The sequence below is a fragment of the Sapajus apella genome, unplaced genomic scaffold (assembly GCF_009761245.1).
Source record: "Sapajus apella isolate SASKATOON/1434 unplaced genomic scaffold, GSC_monkey_1.0 scaffold153, whole genome shotgun sequence".
Taxonomy (NCBI): Eukaryota; Metazoa; Chordata; class Mammalia; order Primates; family Cebidae; genus Sapajus; species Sapajus apella.
In genome coordinates, this window is record NW_022437093.1 from 1,356,493 (window position 1) to 1,377,857 (window position 21,365).

A 21,365-nucleotide genomic window follows, 5' to 3' on the forward strand; every position below is an offset into this window, starting at 1 on the left:
GGAGGCGGAGGTTGCGGTGAGCCGAGATCGCGCCATTGCACTCCAGCCTGGGTAACAAGAGCGAAACTCCGTCTCAAAAAAAATAAAAAATAATAACAACAGCAAAGATCAGATATTGGAAATTGATTGTAATAAAAGGTTTGCTAGTGAAAGCAGAATCCCATTATAGCAAATGGCGCTCTAAAAAGTTCTGTAAGAATGGCCCATAATAAGAATTTTGTTCTAATCTTTTAGTTTAGAAGCAAACAAAACTTTGGAGAACTTGTTCAAGTAAGTTTTTCACAACGAATAATTCTTTTTCCTTTTTAAGACAGATTTACTCTGTCACCCAGGCTGGAGTGCAGTTATGTGATCCCAGCCTACTGCAACCTCTGCCTCCTGGGTTCAAGCAATTCTAGTGCCTCAGCCTCCCAAGTAGCTGGGATTACAGGCCTGCACCACTATGGTCAGCTAATTTTTTTTTGTTTTTCTTTTGAGATGGTGTCTCACTTCATTGCCCAGGCTGGAGTGCAGGGGCGTGATCTCCACTCACTGTAACCTCTGCCTCCTGAGTTCAAGTGATTCTTCTGCCTCAGCCTCCCAAGTAGCTGGGACTACAGGCGCAAGCTGGGACTACCGCGCCCATCTAATTTTTGTATTTTTAGTAGAGTCAGAGTTTTGCCATACTGGTCAGGCTGGTCTTGAACTCCTGACCTTGTGATCCGCCCACCTCGGCCTCCCAAAATGATGGGATTACAGGCATGAGTCACTGTGTCCAGCAATTTTTTTGTATTTTTAGTAGAGACAGCGTTTCACCATGTTGCCCAGGCTGGTCTCGAATTCCTGAGTTCAGGCAATCCGCCCATCTCAGCCTCCCAAATGCTAGGATTACAGGCATGAGACAGGCATGAGACACTGTGCCCGGCCAACAAATACTGCTACACAACAAATGGCTCCCTGAGTTCTGGCCCAGAGTATGTAACAATTTTTTTTTTGTTTTTCCTTATTGAGCATTATTAGTACGTAAAAAAATAGGCTGGGTGTGGTGGCTCACACCTGTTATTCCAATACTCTGGGAGGCTGAGGCAGACGAATCACTTAAGCCCATGAGTTCAAGACCAGCCAGGGCAACGTGGCAAAATCTCGTCTTTTTTATTTTTATTTTCATGTTTTTTGAGACAGACTCTCAATCTGTCACCCAGGCTGGAGTGTAGTGGCGCAATCTCGGCTCCTGCAATGTCCGCCTCCCAGGTTCAAGCGATTCTCCCATCTCAGCCTCCTAAGTAGCTGGGACTATAGGCGCACACCACCATGCCCGGCCAATTTTTGTATTTTTAGTAGAGACGGGGTTTCACCATGTTGACCAGGATGGTCTCGATCTCTTGACCTCGTGATCCACCTGCCTTGGCCTCCGAAAGTGCTGGGATTACAGGCTTGAGCCACCGCGCCCGGCCAATCTTTTAACTTTCTAATTCATTACATGGTGCTATTGTTTTCTCTCTAGGACCTATAAACTAGGAAATGCAACTTATCCCAAATCTGAAAGCCCTACATAATCTGCTATGGTGAAATTTTACTTGCAACAGTACTTGCAGAATTTAATGTGACCCCTCATTTAAACCTCAGAATATATTTTACACAGAGAGAATTCAAAAGAAATATAGACATTATCAGGTATAAAGGTTTGTTCTTCACATCTTCAGTAAGTCCAAGAGATAATGAGGGTCTCTGAATTATTTTTCACCTACACAGTCTAGTTAAAATGTCAGATTGGGCCAAGCGCAATGGCTCAGGCCTGTAATCCCAGCACTTTGGGAGGCCAGGCAGGTGGATCACCTGAGGTAAGGAGTTCAAGACCAGCCCGGCCAACATGATGAAACCCCGTCTCTACTAAAAATATAAAAAATTAGCTGGGCATGGTGGTACACAGCTGTAATCCCAGCTACTCAGGACGCTCAGGCAGCAGAATTGCTTGAACCTGAGAGGCGTAGGTTGCAGTGAGCACTCCAGCCTGGGCAACAAAAGCAAAACCCCGTCTTAAAAATATATAAAATGAAATATAAAATAAAATGTCAGATTGACTTGACTTTAGCTCAACTTTTACCAATTCCAAATAGATGAAAGGATTTCAACTCCCTGTAGTAAAACTTACCACAAACTACTCTAAAGCTGATTAATAAAACTGGAGAAATAAAGTATTGCTTAATAAATTCAGTCTAATAACGGGGGGTGGAGGGGAGTCTTTTAAAATATGGTCTCAAGAGTGGAAGGAATAATAGTAAAAGGTTGGGAATTAGATTTAATCCAGTCTCTTCCACAATGACTCTCCACACAACACCTCTAATAATTAGGTACACAGCCTCTGCTCAGATACTTCCTGTAAGAGAAATACTGTGTAGAGAAAACAAAGCAATATGCTTAATTCAGGATTTTTTTTTTTTTCTTTTTTGAGATAGAGTTTCACTCTGGCACCCAGGCTGGAGTGTAGTAGTGCAAATACAACTCACTGCAGGCTGGGCGTGGTGGCTCACGCCTGTAATCCAAGCACTTTGGAGGCCAAGGCAGGGAGATCACCTGAGGTCGGGAGTTCAAGACCAGCCTGACCAACATGGTGAAACCCCGTCTTAAAAAAAAAAAAAAAAAAAATTGGGCCGGGCACGGTGGCTCAAGCCTGTAATCCCAGCACTTTGGGAGGCCGAGGCGGGTGGATCACGAGGTCAAGAGCTCGAGACCATCCTGGTCAACATGGTGAAACCCCGTCTCTACTGAAAATACAAAAAATTAGCCGGGCATGGTGGTGCGTGCCTGTAATGCCAGCTACTCAGGAGGCTGAGGCAGGAGAATTGCCTGAACCCGGGAGGCGGAGGTTGCGGTGAGCCGAGATCGTGCCATTGCACTCCAGCCTGGGTAACAAGAGCGAAACTCCGTCTCAAAAAAAAAAAAAAAAAATTTACAACTCACTGCAGCCTTGACCTCAACTTCCAAGGCTGAGGTGATCCTCTCACTTCAGCCTCTCAGACAGATGGGACTATAGCCACATGCCACCATATGCAGCTAATTGTTTGTACTTTTTGTAGAGATGGGGTTTCAGCACGTTGCCCAGGCTGGTCTCGAACTCCTGGGCTCAATGATCCTCCTGCCTCAGCCGCCCAAAGTGCTGGGATTATAGGAGTGAGCCACCACGACCGGCCAAATAACTTTTTAAGAATGTAATACAACCATGGACTCTTTCCAAAGAAAAATATACATCTATATATGTATACATACGAATATTTACCTATCATTTTACAGAGTTCAAGAACGCTGATGACTGTCCACCCCTTGCCATACTTGACAATGGGAGACAAATTCCTCCTCTCCATGGAGAAGAATGTGGCTATATCTACTAAAATCACAAATGCATATATCCTTGAAAACAGCAATTCCATTTGTAGGGATTTATCCTGTAAACATATCTGAATGTATGTTAAATGACATTCTGTACAAGATTATTTGCTACAGCACTATTTATATGAACGAAACACTGCTGTCCATCTAAGTGTTCATCAACAGGAAGCAGTTCAGCCATACAATGAAATACAAAGCAGCCTTGAAAAAAAGAACAAAGAAGCTCTATATGTATGAATATAAAGCAATTCCTGAAATATCTTAAGCACAAGTAGCAAAATGCACAATAGTGTATATAATATAGTTGCATTTTTTAAAAATGGAAGGATTTAATATACATATGTATTTGCAGATATATCTCTCAAATAAAAGAAACTTTTGTCTCTAGGGAAGACCACCTAACCAACATGGCGAAACCCCGTTTCTACTAAAAATACAAAAATGGCAGGGCAAGGTGGTGCACCTGTAATCCCAGCACACTGGGAAACCAAGGCAGAAGGATCACTTGATCCCAAGAGTTGAAGACTAATTTGGTCAACACAGTGAGATCCTGTGTCTATAAAAAAATTTTGTGGGTCAAGCATGGTGGCTCACACCTGTAATTCCAGCACTTTGGGAGGCCGAGGAGGGAGGATCACTTGAGCCGAGGAGTTAAAGACCAGCCTGGGCAACTTGGTAAAACCCCTTCTCTATCAAAAATACTGGCTGGGCACAGTGGCTCACACCTGTAATCCCAGCACTTTGGGAGGCCAAGGCGGGCAGATCCCTTAAGGTCAGGAGTTTGAGATCAGCCTGGCCAACATAGTGAAACCCTATCTCTACGGAAAATACAAAAATCAGCCAAATACAGTGACGCATGCCTGTAGCCCCAGCTACTTGGGAGGCTGAGGCACGAGAATCGCTTGAACCTGGGAGGTGGAGGTTACAGTAAGCCAGCATTGCACCACTGCACTCCAGCCTGCGAGACAAAGTCAAGACTTTGTCTCAAAAAGAAAAAAAAAAAAAAATTAGGTGGGGGTGGTGGTGCTGTGCATCTGTAGTCCCATCTATGGGAGGCTGAAGTAGGAGGATCATCTGAACCTGGGAGGTCAAGACTTCAGTGAGCCATGATCGTGCCACTGCACTCCAGCCCAGGTAGCAAAGACCTTGTCTCAAAAAAAAAAAAAAAAAAAAAAAAAAAAGGACATAGTACATCTGTTTTTTGTTTTTTGGTTTTTTTTAAGATGGAGTCTCACTCTGTCGCCCAGGCTGGAGTGCAGTGGCGCAATCTCAGCTCACTGCAACCTCTGCCTCCTGGATTCAAGTGATTCTCCTGTCTCAGCCTCCCAAGTAGCTGGGACTACAGACCTATGCCACACCATGTCTGGCTAGTTTTTTATATTTTTAGAAGAAATGGGGTTTCACTGTGTTAGCCAGGATGGTCTTGATCTCCTGACCTTGTGATCCACTTGCCTCCACCTCCCAAAGTGCTAGGATGACAGGCATGAGCCACCGAGCATGGTTGATTTTTTTTTAAATTCCCCTAACAACTTAAATACAGTATACACATGATAAAAGTTGGTTGAACTCAACTGCTGCAAAATTTGGGCACTAAGATTTTGACACAGGCCAGGCACAGTGGCTCATTTGTGTAATCCCAGCGCTGTGGGAGGCCAAGGCAGGCAGATCACCTGAGGACAGGACTTTGAGACCAGCCTGGCCAACACGGTGAAACACTGTTTCTACTAAAAATACAAAAAATAAGCCGGGTACGGTGGTTTACACCTGTAATCACGGCACTTTGGGAGGCAGAGGAAGGTGAATCACCTGAGGTCAGAAGTTTGAGACCATCCTTGCCAAGGATATAGCAGAGATGGGGAGAAACCCCATCTCTACTAAAATACAAAAAAATAGCTGGGCATGGTGGTGCACACCTATAGTCCCAGCTACTGGAGAGGCTGAGGCACGAGAATCGCTTGAAGCTGGGAGGCAGAGTTTGCAATGAGCTGAGATCAAGCCACTGCACTCTAGCCTGGGCAAGGGAGCAAGATTCCATCTCAGAAAAAAAATGTTTTTTTGATACAGATATTATGTATTATGTCTCTTTTCCTTCATCTTATCCAGACACAAGCCGGTCAAATAGCTTTTCAAAAGAAAATGACTGAATATTTTGTGTTTTGTTCTATCTGGTCAACTGTTAACATAATGGGAGAATGGATACATTCGCTTGATGCTAGTAACTACTGCTAAATTTGAACATTAAGTCTGGCTGCTGAAGTTAACAACAGGAGATACCCTGAATTGGAGGATCCTGAGATCAGCTGGACCTTCAGATTATATTTTAATTCCACAATTGATCCTTAGTAGTCCTCTACAGTCAGGTAAAACAGGAACTAAGTGATCATCAACTCTGGCAGCAGTTTATGTAATAAAAATCACACATACACCCTTTGTAGAAGCAAAGTTATCTATCAGTCATACAGCTCACATCCATTACAGTTAGAAACCAGCACCTTATTATCTTTACGTAGGTAACATTATCTGTCTTCACAGGACTGATCTAATACTATTTAAGGCTATACTCTTTTTTTTTTTGAGACAGAGTCTCGTCACCTAGGCTGGAGTGCGATGGTGAACTCGGCTCACTGCTACCTCTGTTCCCTGGGCTCAAGCGATCCTTCTCCTCAGCCTCTTCAGTAGCTGGGACCGCAAGTGTGCACCACCATGTCCAGCTATTTCTTTGCAACTTTAGTAGATGGGGAGGTCTTGCCACATTGCCCAGGCTGGTCTACAACTCCTAAGCTCAAACAATCCACCTGCCTCGGCCTCCCAAAGTGCTGGCCTATACTCAAGTTAACATAAAATTTAAAATAGAATTCATTTATTTCTGTGCCAACAGCACCCCAACAAACATGGTGAACATTCATAAAACCCACTGGACTTTCTATAGTTAGTCCAGTTGTTAAACACCAACCCCACAAAGTGAAACAGTGCCAGAAGGGCAAGGATTCTCTGTATACCCAGGGAAAGCAGTGTTATGACAGGGAGCAGAGTGGCTATGGTGAGCGGACTAAGCCGATTTTCCAGAAAAGGTTAAAACTACAAAGAAGATTGGGCTGAGGCTTGAGTGTGTTGAGCCCAGCTGCAGATCTCAGAGAATGCTAGCTGTTAAGGGTCTCAAGCAGCTGACTTGGGAGGAGATAACAAGAGAAGAGGACAGGTGATCCAGTAATAAGCATGATCTTTTATTATGAAGACAAGAAAATTATGAGGTTGTGTTCCCTTAACCTGGTTGCATGCAGTTGATCTTTTGGGAGGGAATAAACTAGAGCCATCAATAAAATTCCCCTTGCAAGAAAATTTTTAAAAAAATAAAATTCAATTATCAATTTCAAACTAAAATTCTAGCCATGTACAGTGGCTCATGCCTGTAATCCCAGCATTTTGTGAGGCCAAAGTGGGTGGATCACTTGAGGTCAGGAGTCCGAGACCAGTCTGGCCAGCATGGTGAAACCCCACCTCTACTAAAAATACAAAAATTAGCTGCGAATGATGGCACCCACCTGTAGTCCCAGCTACTTAAGAGGCTGAGAGAGAAGAATCACTTGAACCCAGGAGGCGGAGGTTACAGTGAGCTGAGATCGCACCACTGCACTCCAGCCTGGGCAAGAGAGTGAGACCCTGCCTCAAAAACAAAACAAAATAAAATACAGGAAAATTCTAGTACAGCAAATCTGGATAGCACATTAGCAAATGTGTGATATTCTATTTTTTTTTTCTTTTTCTTTTTCTTTTTTAAGTCGGGGTTTCACCATGTTGGTCAGGCTGGTTTTGAACTCCCGACCTCAGGTGATCTGCCCACCTCGTCCTCCAAAGTGCTTGGATTACAGGCGTGAGCCACCACGCCCGGCCGTGATATTCTAAAAGTATCCTATCATTTGACTAACATAAAAGGCTATCCCATGTAACTTGCCAAGTTACATGGTAGCTTAGTTCTTACTTACTGGGCCAATAATACTATTTGCAATAATTGCAATTTGACTATGATTACTAGTTCATCTGCATATGTTAACAGAATTTCTAAGACTTCCAAGGCTATTGTAAAATGTGAATTAAAAGAACCACCATTTTCTGGCTGTCCCTCAGAGGAGGTTAATAAGGCCAAAGAGGGGGTCAAAAAAAAGGGTACAGGGCCCGGCGTGGTGGCTCATGCCTGTAATCCAAGCACTTTGGAGGCCAAGGCAGGCAGATCACCTGAGGTTGGAAGTTCATGACCAGCCTGACCAACATGGTGAAACCCCATCTTTAAAAAAAAATAAATAGGCCGGGCGCGGTGGCTCAAGCCTGTAATCCCAGCACTTTCGGAGGCCAAGGCAGGTGGATCACGAGGTCAAGAGATCAAGACCATTCTGGTCAACATGGTGAAACCCCGTCTCTACTAAAACTACAAAAAATTAGCTGGGCATGGTGGTGCGTGCCTGTAATCCCAGCTACTCAGGAGGCTGAGGCAGGAGAATTGCCTGAACCCAGGAGGCGGAGGTTGCGGTGAGCCGAGATCGCGCCATTGCACTCCAGCCTGGGTAACAAGAGCGAAACTCCGTCCCAAAAAAAAAAAAAAAAAAAAAAGAGTATAAAAATAAATAAATAAATAAAATAAAAATTTTAAAAGGGTACAGTTTAATATGATCCAACAATTAGACTTCTCAGTATGTAGCCACAAGAATTCAGAGCAGGGACTGCCAGAGTACAGCCATTTTCATTACAGCAGTATTTGTTTTTTCATAGCACTATGCACAATAGTCAAATGGTAAAAGTAACCCAGGGGTCCATCGACAGATGAATGAATAAACAAGATGTTATACACATACAATGCAATATTACTCAGCCTTAAAAAGGAAGGAAATGAAATTCAGTCATATACTACAACACAGATAGAACTTGAAGACAGTATGCTAAGTGAAACAAGCCAGGCAAAAGGACAAATACTATATGATTTCATTCACGTTAGTACCTAGAGTACTCAAATTTATAGAGATGGAAAAACAGAATGGTAGTTGCCAGGGGCTGGGGAGAAAGGTGGGGAATGGGGAGCTATTGGGAGTTATTACTTAATGGGCATGGAGTTTTGATTTGGGAAGATGAAAAAGTTCTGGAGATGGATGGTGGTGACAGTTGTACAACAATGACTTAATGCCACCATACTTATAAAGATGAATAAAAGGGGGCCAGGCATGGTGGCTCACGCCTGTAATCTCAGCACTTTGGGAGGCCAAGGCAGGCGGATCACCTGAGGTCAGGAGTTCAAGATCAGGCTGGCCAACATGGTGAAACCCTGTCTTTTAAAAAAAAAAAAATGAATAAAAGGGTAAATGTTGCCAGGTGAGATGGGGAGGCCAAGGCAGGAGGATTGCTTGAGCTCAAGAATTTGAGACCAGCCTGGGCAACATGGAGAAACCCTGTCTCTTACTTTTAAAATTAAGTGAAAAAGTAAAAATTAAAAAAAAAAAGCAAGAGGAGTCAAATTATGAAATAAGTCTGTCACCTTGATAGACTTTCAGGCTCATGGTGAAAAAACTGACCAGGAACAAGCTGCACCAGCACACATGACCCCATCACAGAAGCTCTGTGACCTCACACTAATCTAAAAGGCGACCCCTAAAATAACCAAACAGAAAGAGAGATAAGAAGGTGAACACTCCAGCAGGTTAAAGTCATTGAGTACTCCAGGAATGATTAAAAAGATGTGACTAAAGATTAAGAGCCAAGTCTTCCAGATTAGGGAAATAGGGCATCTGTACTGTGAGACGTCAAAGGGAACGGTTTAAGTTTAGACTAAAGCAAATTGAAGAAAAAAAGAGAGAGAGAATTGTTTAAGGGTACTTAGCTGACTGGGCAAAGTGGCTCACGCCTGTAATCCCAGCACTTTGGGAGGCCAAGGTGGGCAGATCACTTGAAGTCAGGAGTTCGAGACCAGCCTAGCCAATGTGGTGAAACGCTGTCTCTACTAAAAACACAAAAATTAGCTGGGTGTGGTGGTGGGTGCCTATAATCTCAGCTACTCAGGAGGCTGAGGCAGGAGAATCACTGGAACCTGGGAGACGGAGGCCGCAGTGGGGTGAAATAGCGCCACTGTCCTCCAGCCTGGGTGATGGAGTAAGACTCTGTCTACAAAAAAAAAAAAAAAAAAAAAAAAGAGTACTTAGCTAACTGTGGTCAACATACTAGGAAGTACATTCTAAACTAATCCCATCATCTAGTAGTAGCCAGGATCAAGTGAAACATACCACCAGGAGAAACCTGACAATTTGAGACCCAGGCAAGGTAGAGAGGAAGACTAGAATAGAACTAAGCCAAATTATCCCTAGACCCAGGTTTTGAAATAAGAAATCACTGATAATGGACCTTATTTGTTTTCCCTCTCATGGCCTTTCTTAAAATTAAAATTTTAGGCCGGGCATGGTGGCTCACGCCTGTAATCCTAGCACTGGGAGGCTGAAGAGGGTGGATCACAAGGTTAGGAGTTTGAGAACCTAAGCAACATGGTGAAACCCCGTCTCTACTAAAAATACAAAAATTACTACCCAGGTGTGATGGCGTGCACCTATATCAGGAGGCTGAGGCAGGAGTATCACTTGAACCTGGGAGGTGGAGGTTGCAGTGACCCAAGATCATGCCACTGAACTCCAGCCTGGGCAACAGAGTGAGACTCCATCTCAAAAAAATTAATTAATTAATTTTAAGAAATCTTTCCATTTAATCTGAATTTAACTAAAAGTAAACACAGAACCCAGCAATCCCATTACTGGGTATATATCCAAAGGATAATAAATCGTTCTACTGTAAGGACACATGCACACGAATGTTCATTGCAGCACTGTTTACAATAGCAAAGACCTGGAACCAACCCAAATGCCCATCGATGATAGGCTGGACAGGGAAAATGTGGCACATATACACCATGGAATATTATGCAGCCATCAAAAACGATGAGTTCATGTCCTTTGTAGGGACATGGATGAACCTGGAAACCATCATTCTCAGCAAACTGACACAAGAACAGAAAATCAAACACCGTATGTTCTCACTCATCGGCGGGTATTGAACAATGAGAACACATGGACACAGGGAGGGGGCACTACACACTGGGGTCTGTTGGGGGGAAATAGGGGAGGGACAGTGGGGGATGGGGAGTTGGGGAGAGAGAGCATGGGGAGAAATGCCAGATATAGGTGAAGGGGAGGAAGGCAGCAAATCACACTGCCACGTGTGTACCTATGCCACAATCTTGCATGTTCTTCACATGTACCCCAAAACATAAAATGCAATAAAAAAAAATGTTTCAAAAAAAAATAATATTAAAAAAAAAAAAAGAAGAACAGAAGAAATAAACAGAAGAAATAAAATACAGAAGAAATAAAATAAAGGCTAAGAGTGAAGACAATGCCAATGCTGACCACATAGAGGCAGGAATGAAAGAAGCAGATGATCAGTGAAAGTCACAAGGAGGTAAACCTTGACAGTTACACAAGAGTTCACACACACTGTTAGTTTTATATTATTGACTGCAAAACAATGAAATAAAGAATTACATCCATAAGAAGCCAAGAATCCAGAGACATAGACCAGAACTCAAAAATAAATCACTTCTACTGGCTGCAGTGGCATATGCCCGTAGTCTCAGCTACTTAGGAGGATGAGGTGGGAGAATCACTTGAGTCCAGGAGTTCGAGGCCAACCTGGGGATGAAATACTGTCGCTAAAAGTTAAAATTTAAAAATAAAAAATTATTTCAATTTGAAGTCATTTGTAGATTAAATTCTAAAGAAAAATCTATGAAATTAAGCTATAATTTAAGAGACCTGGGAGTATAAGGAGAGAAGAAAGTCAAAGCCCAGGCCCTGCCCAATGAGGGGAGTGTGAGAAAGCCACCCCATACATTAGAAGACCCATGGGCTACACCCTCAGGATAAAAGCAACTCTGCTCTTATAAAATTTCAACATGGAGGTTTATGTAGATTAGGCAAATTTAAAAAGAAAATTAATGAAGTGGAAGATAAGTCACAAGAAACTACTATTTAGATAAGAAAACAAAAAGACAAGCAATACAAGAGACAGGGCAAAAGACAGAGAAAACACAGTGAGAAGGTCTGGTATATGTTTAGCATGCCAGAGAAGACAGAAGCAATATGTGACAAGGTAACGGCTGAGAATATTCTATAACTGGTCAGGTGCGGTGGCTCATACCTGTAATCCCAGCACTTTAGGATGCCAAAGGAGGCAGATCACTTGACGTCAGTAGTTTGAGATCAGCCTGGTTAACATGGTGAAATCTCGTTATTACTAAAAATACAAAAATTAGACAAGTGTGGTGGCATGCACCTGTAGTGCCAGCTACTCAGGAGTCTGAGGCGGGAGAATCGCTTCATAAAATAATAGCAATCTACAGATTTGAGAAGTCCAAGGAACCCTAAGCAGACTACATGAAAGTAATCCAACTTAGAAATATCTCCCATCCCCACATCAGAGTATAGAAAATCAAAGACAAAGAGAAAATCTTGAAAATTGGCAGGTAAAACATAGATTACCTTCAACAGAATGGCAATGGACTAAAAATTTTTAAAAGAGCCTAATGGGCCAGGTGCGGTGGCTCATGCCTATAATCCCAGCACTCTGGGAGGCCAAGGCAGGCAGATCACCTGAGATCAGGAGTTCAAGACCAGACTGGCCAACATGGCGAAACCCATCTCTACTAAAAACACACAAATTAGTTGGGCGTGGTGGCAGGCGCCTATAATCCCAGCTTCTTGGGAGGAAGACATAAGGAGAATTGCTTGAACCTGGGAGGTGGAGGTTGCAGGGAGCCTGGATGGCGCCACTGCACTCCAGCCTGGGCAAAAGAGCCAGACTCCATATCAAAAAAACAAAAATAAAGCTGGGCACAGTGGCTCACGCCTGTAATCTCAATGCTGTGGGAGGCTGAGGAGGGCAAATCACCTGAGGTTGGGAGTTCAAGATCAGCCTGACCAACATGGAGAAACCTCAACTCTACTAAAAATACAAAATTAGCTGGGCATGGTGGTGCATGCCTGTAATCCCAGCTAACTCAGGAGGCTGAGGCAGGAGAATCACTTGAACCTGGGAGGCAGAGTCTGCAGTGAGCCGAGATCATGCCATTACACTCCAGCCTGGGCAACAAGAGCAAAACTCAGGCTCAAAAAAATAAAAAAAGAATTCTGCAGATATTTTTAAAAAATCATAAGTTTTTATAGATATCTCCTTACTGACTTTTTCATTTTGCAATCACATTTCTTTTTTTCTTTTCTTTTCTTTTTTTTTTTTTTAGACAGCATTTCGCTTTATCGCTCAGGCTGAAGTGCAGTGGCACAATCCCCACTCACTACAACCTCCAACTCCCTGGTTCAAGCAATTCTTCTGTCTCAGCCTCTGAGTAGCTGGGATTACAGGCATGTGCCACCATGCCCAGCCAATTTTTTGTATTCTTATTTATTTTCCTTTTTCTGTATTTTTAGTAGAGATGGGGTATTTCCATGTTAGTCACGCTGGTCTGGAACTCCCAACCTCAGATGATCTGCCCGCCTCAGACTCCCAAAGTGCTGGGATTATAGGCATGAGCCACCATGCCCAGACCCATTTTTTGTATTTTTAGTAGAGATAGGGTTTCACCACGTTGGCTAGGATGGTCTCAATCTCCTCACCTTGTGATCTGCCCAACTCAGCCTCCCAAAGTGCTGGGATTACAGGAGTGGGCCACCGAGCCCGGCCTGCAATCATACTTCATTGGTTTATGCAATTGTGTATTAAACTTAATAATTACAACACAAGTGTAAGTTATCATAAAATGATCCTTGGCATGGCTATAATTCAACTGGTGGGAGCAATGTGATGGGCATCAGTCAGTATGGCTTATGAAGAGAGAATGGAGAATCCAGTGAGTTGATTACATACAGATTTGTTAACCAGGTCTGGGCGCAGTGGCTCAAGCCTGTAATCCTAGCACTTTGGGAGGCCGACGTGGGTGCATCACCTGAGGTCAGGAGTTCAAGACCAGCCTGGCCATCATGGTGAAACCCCATCTTAAAAAAAAAAAAAAAAAAAAAAAGATTTGTTAACCATTATCCCTGTTATAAAAGATCTAAAGTCACTTCTTATTGCTTTTGTGGTACTTTTGTAACAGTACCTGGCACATAGTATTATAAGTATTTGCCACTATATTAGCATTGATATTCAACTAGGTACAAGTAAGAATGCATGCAAGGGTGAAATTCTACCTACTTTACATGGTCTCCAGAACTGCTGAGACTAACTGTACTTAAACTGTCAAAAGGAAGCAGTATGTGGAATATAATTGCAACAGGTTGATTGGAAACATATGAATTCAAGATACAGTCAGTTTCATATTACTAGCAGTAAATTATCTTGTGCTTAGGAAGCGATCTTAAAAATGAGGTAGGACATCTCACATGTCAGGTCAACAAGATGTAACAGTTAACCTTATCACCTCAAAACTACTAACAGGATGGCTCCAGGTCCTCCTAAAAAGGGGCAGCTAGACTCGGGGAGCCCACTACAGACGTTTTAGTGCACATTATGCTACTTCCCCCTCTCATCAATTCATGAATAACAGAAAACATTCATTTTTTAAAAGCCAAATAGTGCATCCCAAAGCCCAAAACAAATGATTTTTGGTTTATCATTATAATGAAGTGAATATGCTAATCAAGAAACTAAGTACATATAAACACACTATGCAAGAAAATTAAAAATTTGCACCATGGCTGGGCACAGTGGCTCACGCCTGTAATCCCAGCACTTTGGGAGGCCGAGGCAGGCGGATCACGACGTCAAGAGACCGAGACCATGCTGGCCAACATGGTGAAACCCCATCTCTCTAAAAGTACAAAAAATTAGCCAGGCGTGGTGGTGCGTGCCTGCTGTCCCAGCTACTCCAGAGGCTGAGGCAGGAGAATTGCTTGAAACCGGAAAACGGAAGTTGCAGTGAGCCGGGATCGCGCCACTGCACTCCAGCCTAGCGAAAGAGCGAGACTCTGCCTCAAAAAAAAAAAAAAAAAAAATTGCACCTTGCAAGAAAATTAGAAATAAAAAAAAAAAATGAAAAAACTAAATACAGGTAATGAACAACTTAAATATAAGTAATAGATGTGGAAAGCTGGCCATTTTGTTTTAGTCTAAGTAATGGAGTGTATTATCTAATTTGCAGGTGGAAAAAACTTGAAGTTATACAACAGAAGGTCTACAATAACCAGAAAGTTCAAAGATTGTAGCTACCTGTAACACTCTTGTCCACTAGGAAAGAATCCGCAGTGGCACTGACTCTTCCTTCTATGGACATCAAAAAGTACTGAAAATATTATGAACAGTTAGGAGAAACTCAAGAGACAGCCAAGGAGGCTGAACCAGTCCCACTAGATGGCACCATCACAGGGAAGCCACTCTTCTCTCATTTGGAGCTGCAGGGGCTGAAACCTTTTTTGATCTTTGAAAAACTGAATGCTGTCATCAACAGAATGATATTCTCATTGGGAAATAATGATCCGAAATGAGAATTCAAAGCCAGGAAGAGGAGTTTTTCCAAAAGCACCCTTTTCTCCCAGTATCATTATACCTCCACATCCCCATTTCAAATCAATAGTCTGAGAGGTACAATGTCTTACTGTTAAAAACAAGTCATACAAAATGGAGATTTTCCCAGCTCTGCAAACTACAGAATAATTCACTTTTTTCTTCAAGTTTCTTTGTTATTGGAAAAAAAATACTCTCCTGCTAGTCCTCAAATAACAAATTAATTGTAATCAGTATATTTATCATGCCTGGAAATATCAAAGTAACATACAACTAATGGCATAAAAACAACTGGAAAAAAAAGGGGAAAAAAAAAGGAAAATAAATAAATAAAACAACTGGAAATAAAGCTGGGCATGGTGGCTCACACCTGGAATCCCAGCACTTCAGGAGGCCAACCAAGGTGGGTGGATCATTTGAGGTCAGGAGTTCAAGACTAGCCTGGCCAACATAGTAAAACCCCATCTCTACTAAAAATAAAAAAATTAGCAGGCCAGTAGTGGCGAGCACCTGTAATCCCAGCCACCTGGGAAGCTGAGGCAGGAGAACCACTTGAGACTGGGAGGCGGAGGTTAAGGTGAGCCGAGATCACACCACTGCACTCCAGCCTGGGCTAGAGAGTAAGACCCTCTCGAAAACAAACAAAAAAACTGGAAGTAGGTAAATTTCTTTTTCTGTACAGAGAACTCTCTATGTTAAAAGTAGAATTTCCTATTAAACAGATTGGTTACTGTATTAGTTTTCTGACACCTTAGTCACATGATTTTAAGTTGCATCTAGACAGCAACATTTTGAATGTCACTCATTCCTATGACTTATGCTCTACTCCATCAAAAGTATACTTGGATACAGCCATTATGAACCTAAAAACAGAATAACAACAACCCCAACAACAAAGATCAGTAAGCTTAAACTATGCAAAATTTGAATACAGTCTTACTGACTTATAGGGTGGGAGGCAGGTGACATTTAAACAGACAGATCTGGATATTAGCTTTATGCTCAATCTTCAAGTTAAAAGACACATCAGAGGTCATTTAGACATCACTTTAGTACTCACATATATTGCTCACTTCTACTTGAAGCTACTTCACCTAGATCAGAGAGTTTACATTTGTACATGTAACTTCAATATACAACGTCCAGGAGTACAGCCACTTTAAAGTGCCACAAAAGTAAATTAAGTGGCCAAAGAAATTGAGAATTAATATGTAACAAATCCTGTGTTCCCACAGCACCTTGTCACAGCTCTAATACAGATCTCATCACAGTATCATCTCTCTGCATACTGCAGGTATGGAGGCCCTGTGTTCAAGCATCAACCCTAACACCTTGCACAATGCCTAGCATAGAGTAGGTGCTCAGTATTTGCTGAATAAACAAAAACTATAAAGCTGGCTGGGCATGGTGGCTCACGCCTGTAATTCCAACTCTGTGGGAGTACGAGGCGGGCAGATCATTTGAGGTCAGGAGTTCAAGACCCAGACTGGCCAACATGGTGAAACCGCCCCCCTACTAAAAATATAAAAAATTAGCCAGGCGTGGTGGTGCATCCCTGTAATCAAAGCTACTCGGGAGGCTGAGGCAGGAGAATCACTTGACCCAGGAGGCAGAGGCTGCGGGGAGGTGAGATCAAGATCGCATCACTGCACTCCAGCCTGGGAGACAGAGCAAGGCTCTGTCTCAAAAAACAAACAAACAAACAAACAAACAAACACCTATCAAGCTATCCCAGCTCACCAAAACAGTGAGATTCATCAAAGCAGCCCATTTTTCCAACAAAACCTCAACATGCCTTCTCCTTGAAGAAGCTACTAACTAAAGCATGAGATTAACACCCAGGTTACCATGAGACAGGATTTCTTGGAAAGCACAGAAAGAAATCTTGTATCACACTGGCTAAAGATCAAAAGCTCCGCCAGTGTGGTGGCTCACAACTGTAATCCCTGCACCCTGGGAGGCCAAGGCAGGTGGATCCCTGAGGTTAGGCGTTCAAGACCATGCTGGCCAACATGGTGAAACCGCATCTCTGCCAAAAACACAAAAATCAGCTGGGCATGGTAATAGGTGCCTGTAATCCCAGCTACTCGGGAAGCTGAGGCAGAATCACTTGAACTAGGGAAGTAGAGGCTGTAGTGAGCCGAGATTGTGCCACTGCACTCCAGCCTGGGCAACAGAGCGAAACTCCATCTCAAAAAAAAAATCAAAAGCTCATATATTCACACATCTCAAGCCCAAAAAATGTGATCTTAGATCAATGAAGCTTTTAAATAAAATTCTGTAATTATACTTTACATGCTGTATTAAAATCAAACATTTTACACATTGCACTAAAATCATCCTATGAGAGCAGAGGGATGGACTAGAGGGTACATAAGGATGCACAGGAAACTATAACATTGCTTAACTTCACACTTGCCTGTTAATGGGGGCCTAATCCAATATTATGCTCCCATGCCAAAAATAAAAAGTAAGAAGGAAGAATGAGAAGAGCAAGAAAGCAGTCTGGGGACAACCGGTAAGACTCTGGAGACTTCACATAGGCCAATTTTTCAATACTCTACCATATAAATACCCTCAAAGTCCAATGTAACAAAACTATGCAATGCCTTATAATTAACAGTTTCTTTCTGAACAACTGACAAGTTTTAAGAAAATATGGCAGAGAATCTATACACACATCCTGTTAGTTTCCTTGTAACAAGAACCATGAGAAACCTCTCCTATTAGAAAGGAAGAAGAAACATATATTCCCATATAGAACATTTTCAAATGTACTATACTAAATGACTACTGGAATAACTGGTAGGATCTAAAAGTTCATTGAAATTAAGACCCAAATCTTCTCCCCTGCAATCTATCAGAAGGGTCTACTCAAATTGCTCTTAATCATTTAAAAAATGTGTTTAAATTAGAATATGAATAGTGTTCATTATCATCATTTTACTCACCTTACTAACACCTACTCCAGTAAACCTGGCCTCCAATAATTCCTGCCGGCGTGGGTCCAGGCTATGCAATTCTTCCATCATTTCTACTGAAAAAGAAAAAGTAGGCTGTGAAACCATAAATAGTAAAATGTGAGGAGGCAATATTTAGTAAAACAAAACTCACAATAATTATTTCACTGAATGATCACTTACAGGTGAACCTCAAATAAATATAGCATATAAGTGGTACACTACTATATGCTGCATTAAACAGTAACACATTTAAAAGCCCTACAGCAGCTCATAAGTCCTCTTCTATGACGGTCACTTATTTTCCCTACTTCTGATTTGATTTTGACAGCAAAAATAAACCCCTCAAACTCTTCGTATAATCTCTGTAAAAGTTGACCACAGGGGGAAAAAAACAAAACAAGAACTAGCCTGCAAAAAGAAAATTCCTTCTATCGGCCTTTGACTCTAGCTAAGTACCTTCAGATATTTATTTCCCACTCAGGAACTAGTCCTTAAACTAAAAATATGAATAATGGACAATAATTTCAAAAGAATATAGCATGAATCAGAAGCTACAAATAACTGCAAAAACACTATTATACAGCTTCTTTCTCTGAAGAGCTCACAGTAGCTCATGAAAAAAGGAATTATTTTAAATTTAATAGAAACCCCATGGTAAAACCATCCACCTCCATTCACTCAGGAAATTAATATAGCTCCATAACAGTCCCTTTAAAAAGTCTTTTTCTGACCACTCCCGGGAACACTAGGTTTCTCCTGATTCTGGACATCTGCTTTTAGCACTTCTTCCAAGCAGGGAGGGGCAGGAGGACACCATTTTTAAACTTCCATGACCAATTAATGCACAGGCTACTTTCAGCAAACATGTCCATCCTTTGCAAGAGACCAACTCCTGCACGACCCATTGAAAACCTCTCTTTAATATTAACAGTGGAAAAGAAGCATATATCATTACATAGAACCCCTCCGAACACATTATTAAGCAGTTGGAATGGTTGGTGTGATTTTAAAGTCACTGAAAACATTAATCGAACATTCTCCTCTGCAATCCAACAACTCCACAATCTCCAGTAATAACCCCCTTACAAGTCCTTCAGTTTCATTTCCCTTCCTGGATTGAGAGCCTAGGGCAAAGGGGAATGAAAAAGGTGACAAATTAAAGTTTCACCCACACATGCAAGTGCAGGTTAGAGAGGAATTAGGAAATTCTGAGAAAGGCTGAAATGCATCTCTACAAAAAGAAAAAGAAGGGGGAAAAAAAGAGACTGGGAGAGTGAGTTTCCACTGAGTGGCCTTCCTCGCATCTCGCCCTGCCCTAATCGAGGTCGGAACGGCAGAGGTTGCAGTTTCTTCCAAACCCCAAGGTCTCTCGCAACATTTCCCAAACCTCCATCCCCAGGCCTGGCCCGGAAAATGACGCCCGGGCGGCTATTCCGTTTAACGTCAACTCATGTTAAGGAAATAGCCGCTCCGTCTAATTCCAACGGGGCCTTTGACTGGGATCCTCCCTGCAGCCCACAGCCGGGAAGCAGGAACGATGGGGCCTGGTCCCGGCGCCCCTCGCCGGCTCCAAACTTTCCCCAACTCCAGGCCCACCTGTCACGGAGGAAGGGAGGGCCGGCTCTCGGGGGCTCTCGGGAGGCTGCCAGGGCCTCCAGCTGCCAGGTCGCCCCCGTCTCTCCTCCGGCCGCCGGCCCCAATATCAGGCCGGGGCCGCCTGGGCCTCCCTCATCTTCGGCCCGGCCCCTCGGCGACCCGCAGCCCTCGGGGAGGACCTCCCGCCTTAGCGCCCAGGAGCTGCGGTCCAGAGCCGGCCCAGAGCTGGGCCCAGATCGCAGGCTCCTCAGGCCAAAGGGGTCCCCGGGACGGTTAATGCCCAAGGCCCGGCGCTCTCCCCGGCCCCGGGCTCAGCCTCTCACCTGCCGCCGCCGCCGCTCCACGCTCCTCCCGGGAGGGGCCCCGACCCGACCCGGCTGCGGTACGCTCTGCTCTTCCCCTGGGCAGGCCCGGGGCGGAGCCGGGGCCTCTCCTGAGCGCCGCAACCCCCCGCCCGGGCAGCCGCCGCCGGCGCCGGGCTCCACGAGAGGGCGGGCGGGGGAGGGGGGCCGCGAAGGCCGCAGATCCCCGGGCTCGCGTACAGAGCCAGGCGCCCGACGCGGGCCCGGGCCCGGGCGGCCGCGGGGGGCGCGGGACCGGCCTCCTGGCGCCGGACAAAGGCCAAGGGAGGCGCAGGACGGCCCAGGCCGGGCCGGGAGGTGGGGGCCCGCTCGGCTAGGGGCCACTCGGGTGCCGCGCGGAGGGCGGGGGGGGTCGGAACCGCTGGTGCCCGGGACCCGCCTCCGGCCCCTTAATCCGGATCGGTTCGGTCCGGATTAGTAGTGATCGGTGTAAACACACTAGTGAAACCGCGTGTTTCCTCGCGAGATTTGCACGGCTGGGAGGCAGGGGGGGGTCCTGGGGGGGTGGGGGAAGCGCCGACAGTGGGGGAGGAGGGGGAGGGGAGGAGGAAGGTGGGGGGGGGGTCCCCGCTGCCCCGGCGCCCCGCCTCCTCCAATCAGCGGCCGCGCTGCCGGGCAGGGGTTAACCAGGGGACCCCGCGCCGGCGGAGGAGGCCGCGCCTCGCCGGGCGGCTGAAGGCGGTCGACGGGCGGCGCCGGCTGACGGGCCGCGACGCGAGGGAGGTCGGGCGGACCCGGGCGTCTTGCAACGGCCGGAGGCCGGAGGCCCGAAGGCCCCGCCACCGCCTTTGTGTCACTGGCCCCCGCCCCGGGGCTGTTGGGCCGGCGCTGGAGGGGCTTGGCCGTCCGGGCCCACCAGTTCCGGAATCCCGCTCGCCGGCGCCTGTGCCCGCCCAACCCCTCGGCTCCACGAGTTTGGGTGAGAAGTGCGGCGGCTCTGCCCGGGGATGGAGTTTAGAGGACGCTAAGCCTATGTGCGAGCGGCGTACCCCGTCGGGACTTCCCGGAGGCTCCCGGTTAGTGAGGCGGCGGCTCCCACCCGCGTTCGCGGGCTCCCGGCCGCCACTCCCTGGAGCCGCCGGCCCGCCCCAGCCCCGTGCGGCGCCCGGGAGGGCGGGCTGCACTTCCTCCACGTACCTGGCTGGCAGACGGTCTCCAGGGACAAAAGGGTGTCCTGGGATCAAAGCCGAGCCCCCGCCCCCGCCGGGATGTTGCCCTCCGGAAGGAGGGGCGCTGCCCCCAAGGGACTCTCCCCAGGCACCCTGGGGGAGGTTCCATTTCAACCTCCGAGGAAAAACATGGTCCTCCCGGGTACTTAGGAGGGTCTGAGGGTAAGGGCCAGGATGGAGAAAACACGCCGGCCCTTCGCAGAATATCTCCAGAGGAATGAGAAATACCTAGTGGGCAAGGAGGGCTTCCACTCTGATCATCCAGCGTCAAGGAAAAAAAAAAAATCTCACTCCTCTTCACCGGCTCCCCTGAGCCAGGACAGGCTCCA

General features: G+C 45.1%; 1 protein-coding gene across 10 annotated transcripts in view; it reads right to left on the reverse strand.

The window, feature by feature from the left end:
- Window positions 1-21,094, reverse strand: part of TLK2 (tousled like kinase 2) — a 143,477-nt gene extending 122,383 nt beyond the window's left edge. For 2 of the 10 annotated variants that reach the window (XM_032265947.1, XM_032265942.1), the window contains exons 1-2: window positions 21,005-21,094; window positions 17,898-17,983 (exon numbers count right to left, since the gene is read on the reverse strand). In XM_032265947.1, coding sequence (XP_032121838.1) covers window positions 17,898-17,978 — 81 coding nt within the window. In that variant the 5' untranslated portion in view covers window positions 17,979-17,983; window positions 21,005-21,094. Of the gene's footprint in view, window positions 1-17,897; window positions 17,984-19,505; window positions 19,664-19,828; window positions 19,989-21,004 lie in introns of those variants that run through there. The other 8 variants (XM_032265945.1, XM_032265939.1, XM_032265943.1 and 5 more) reach the window with 7 other exon arrangements.
- Between the last annotated feature and the right edge of the window lie 271 nt (window positions 21,095-21,365).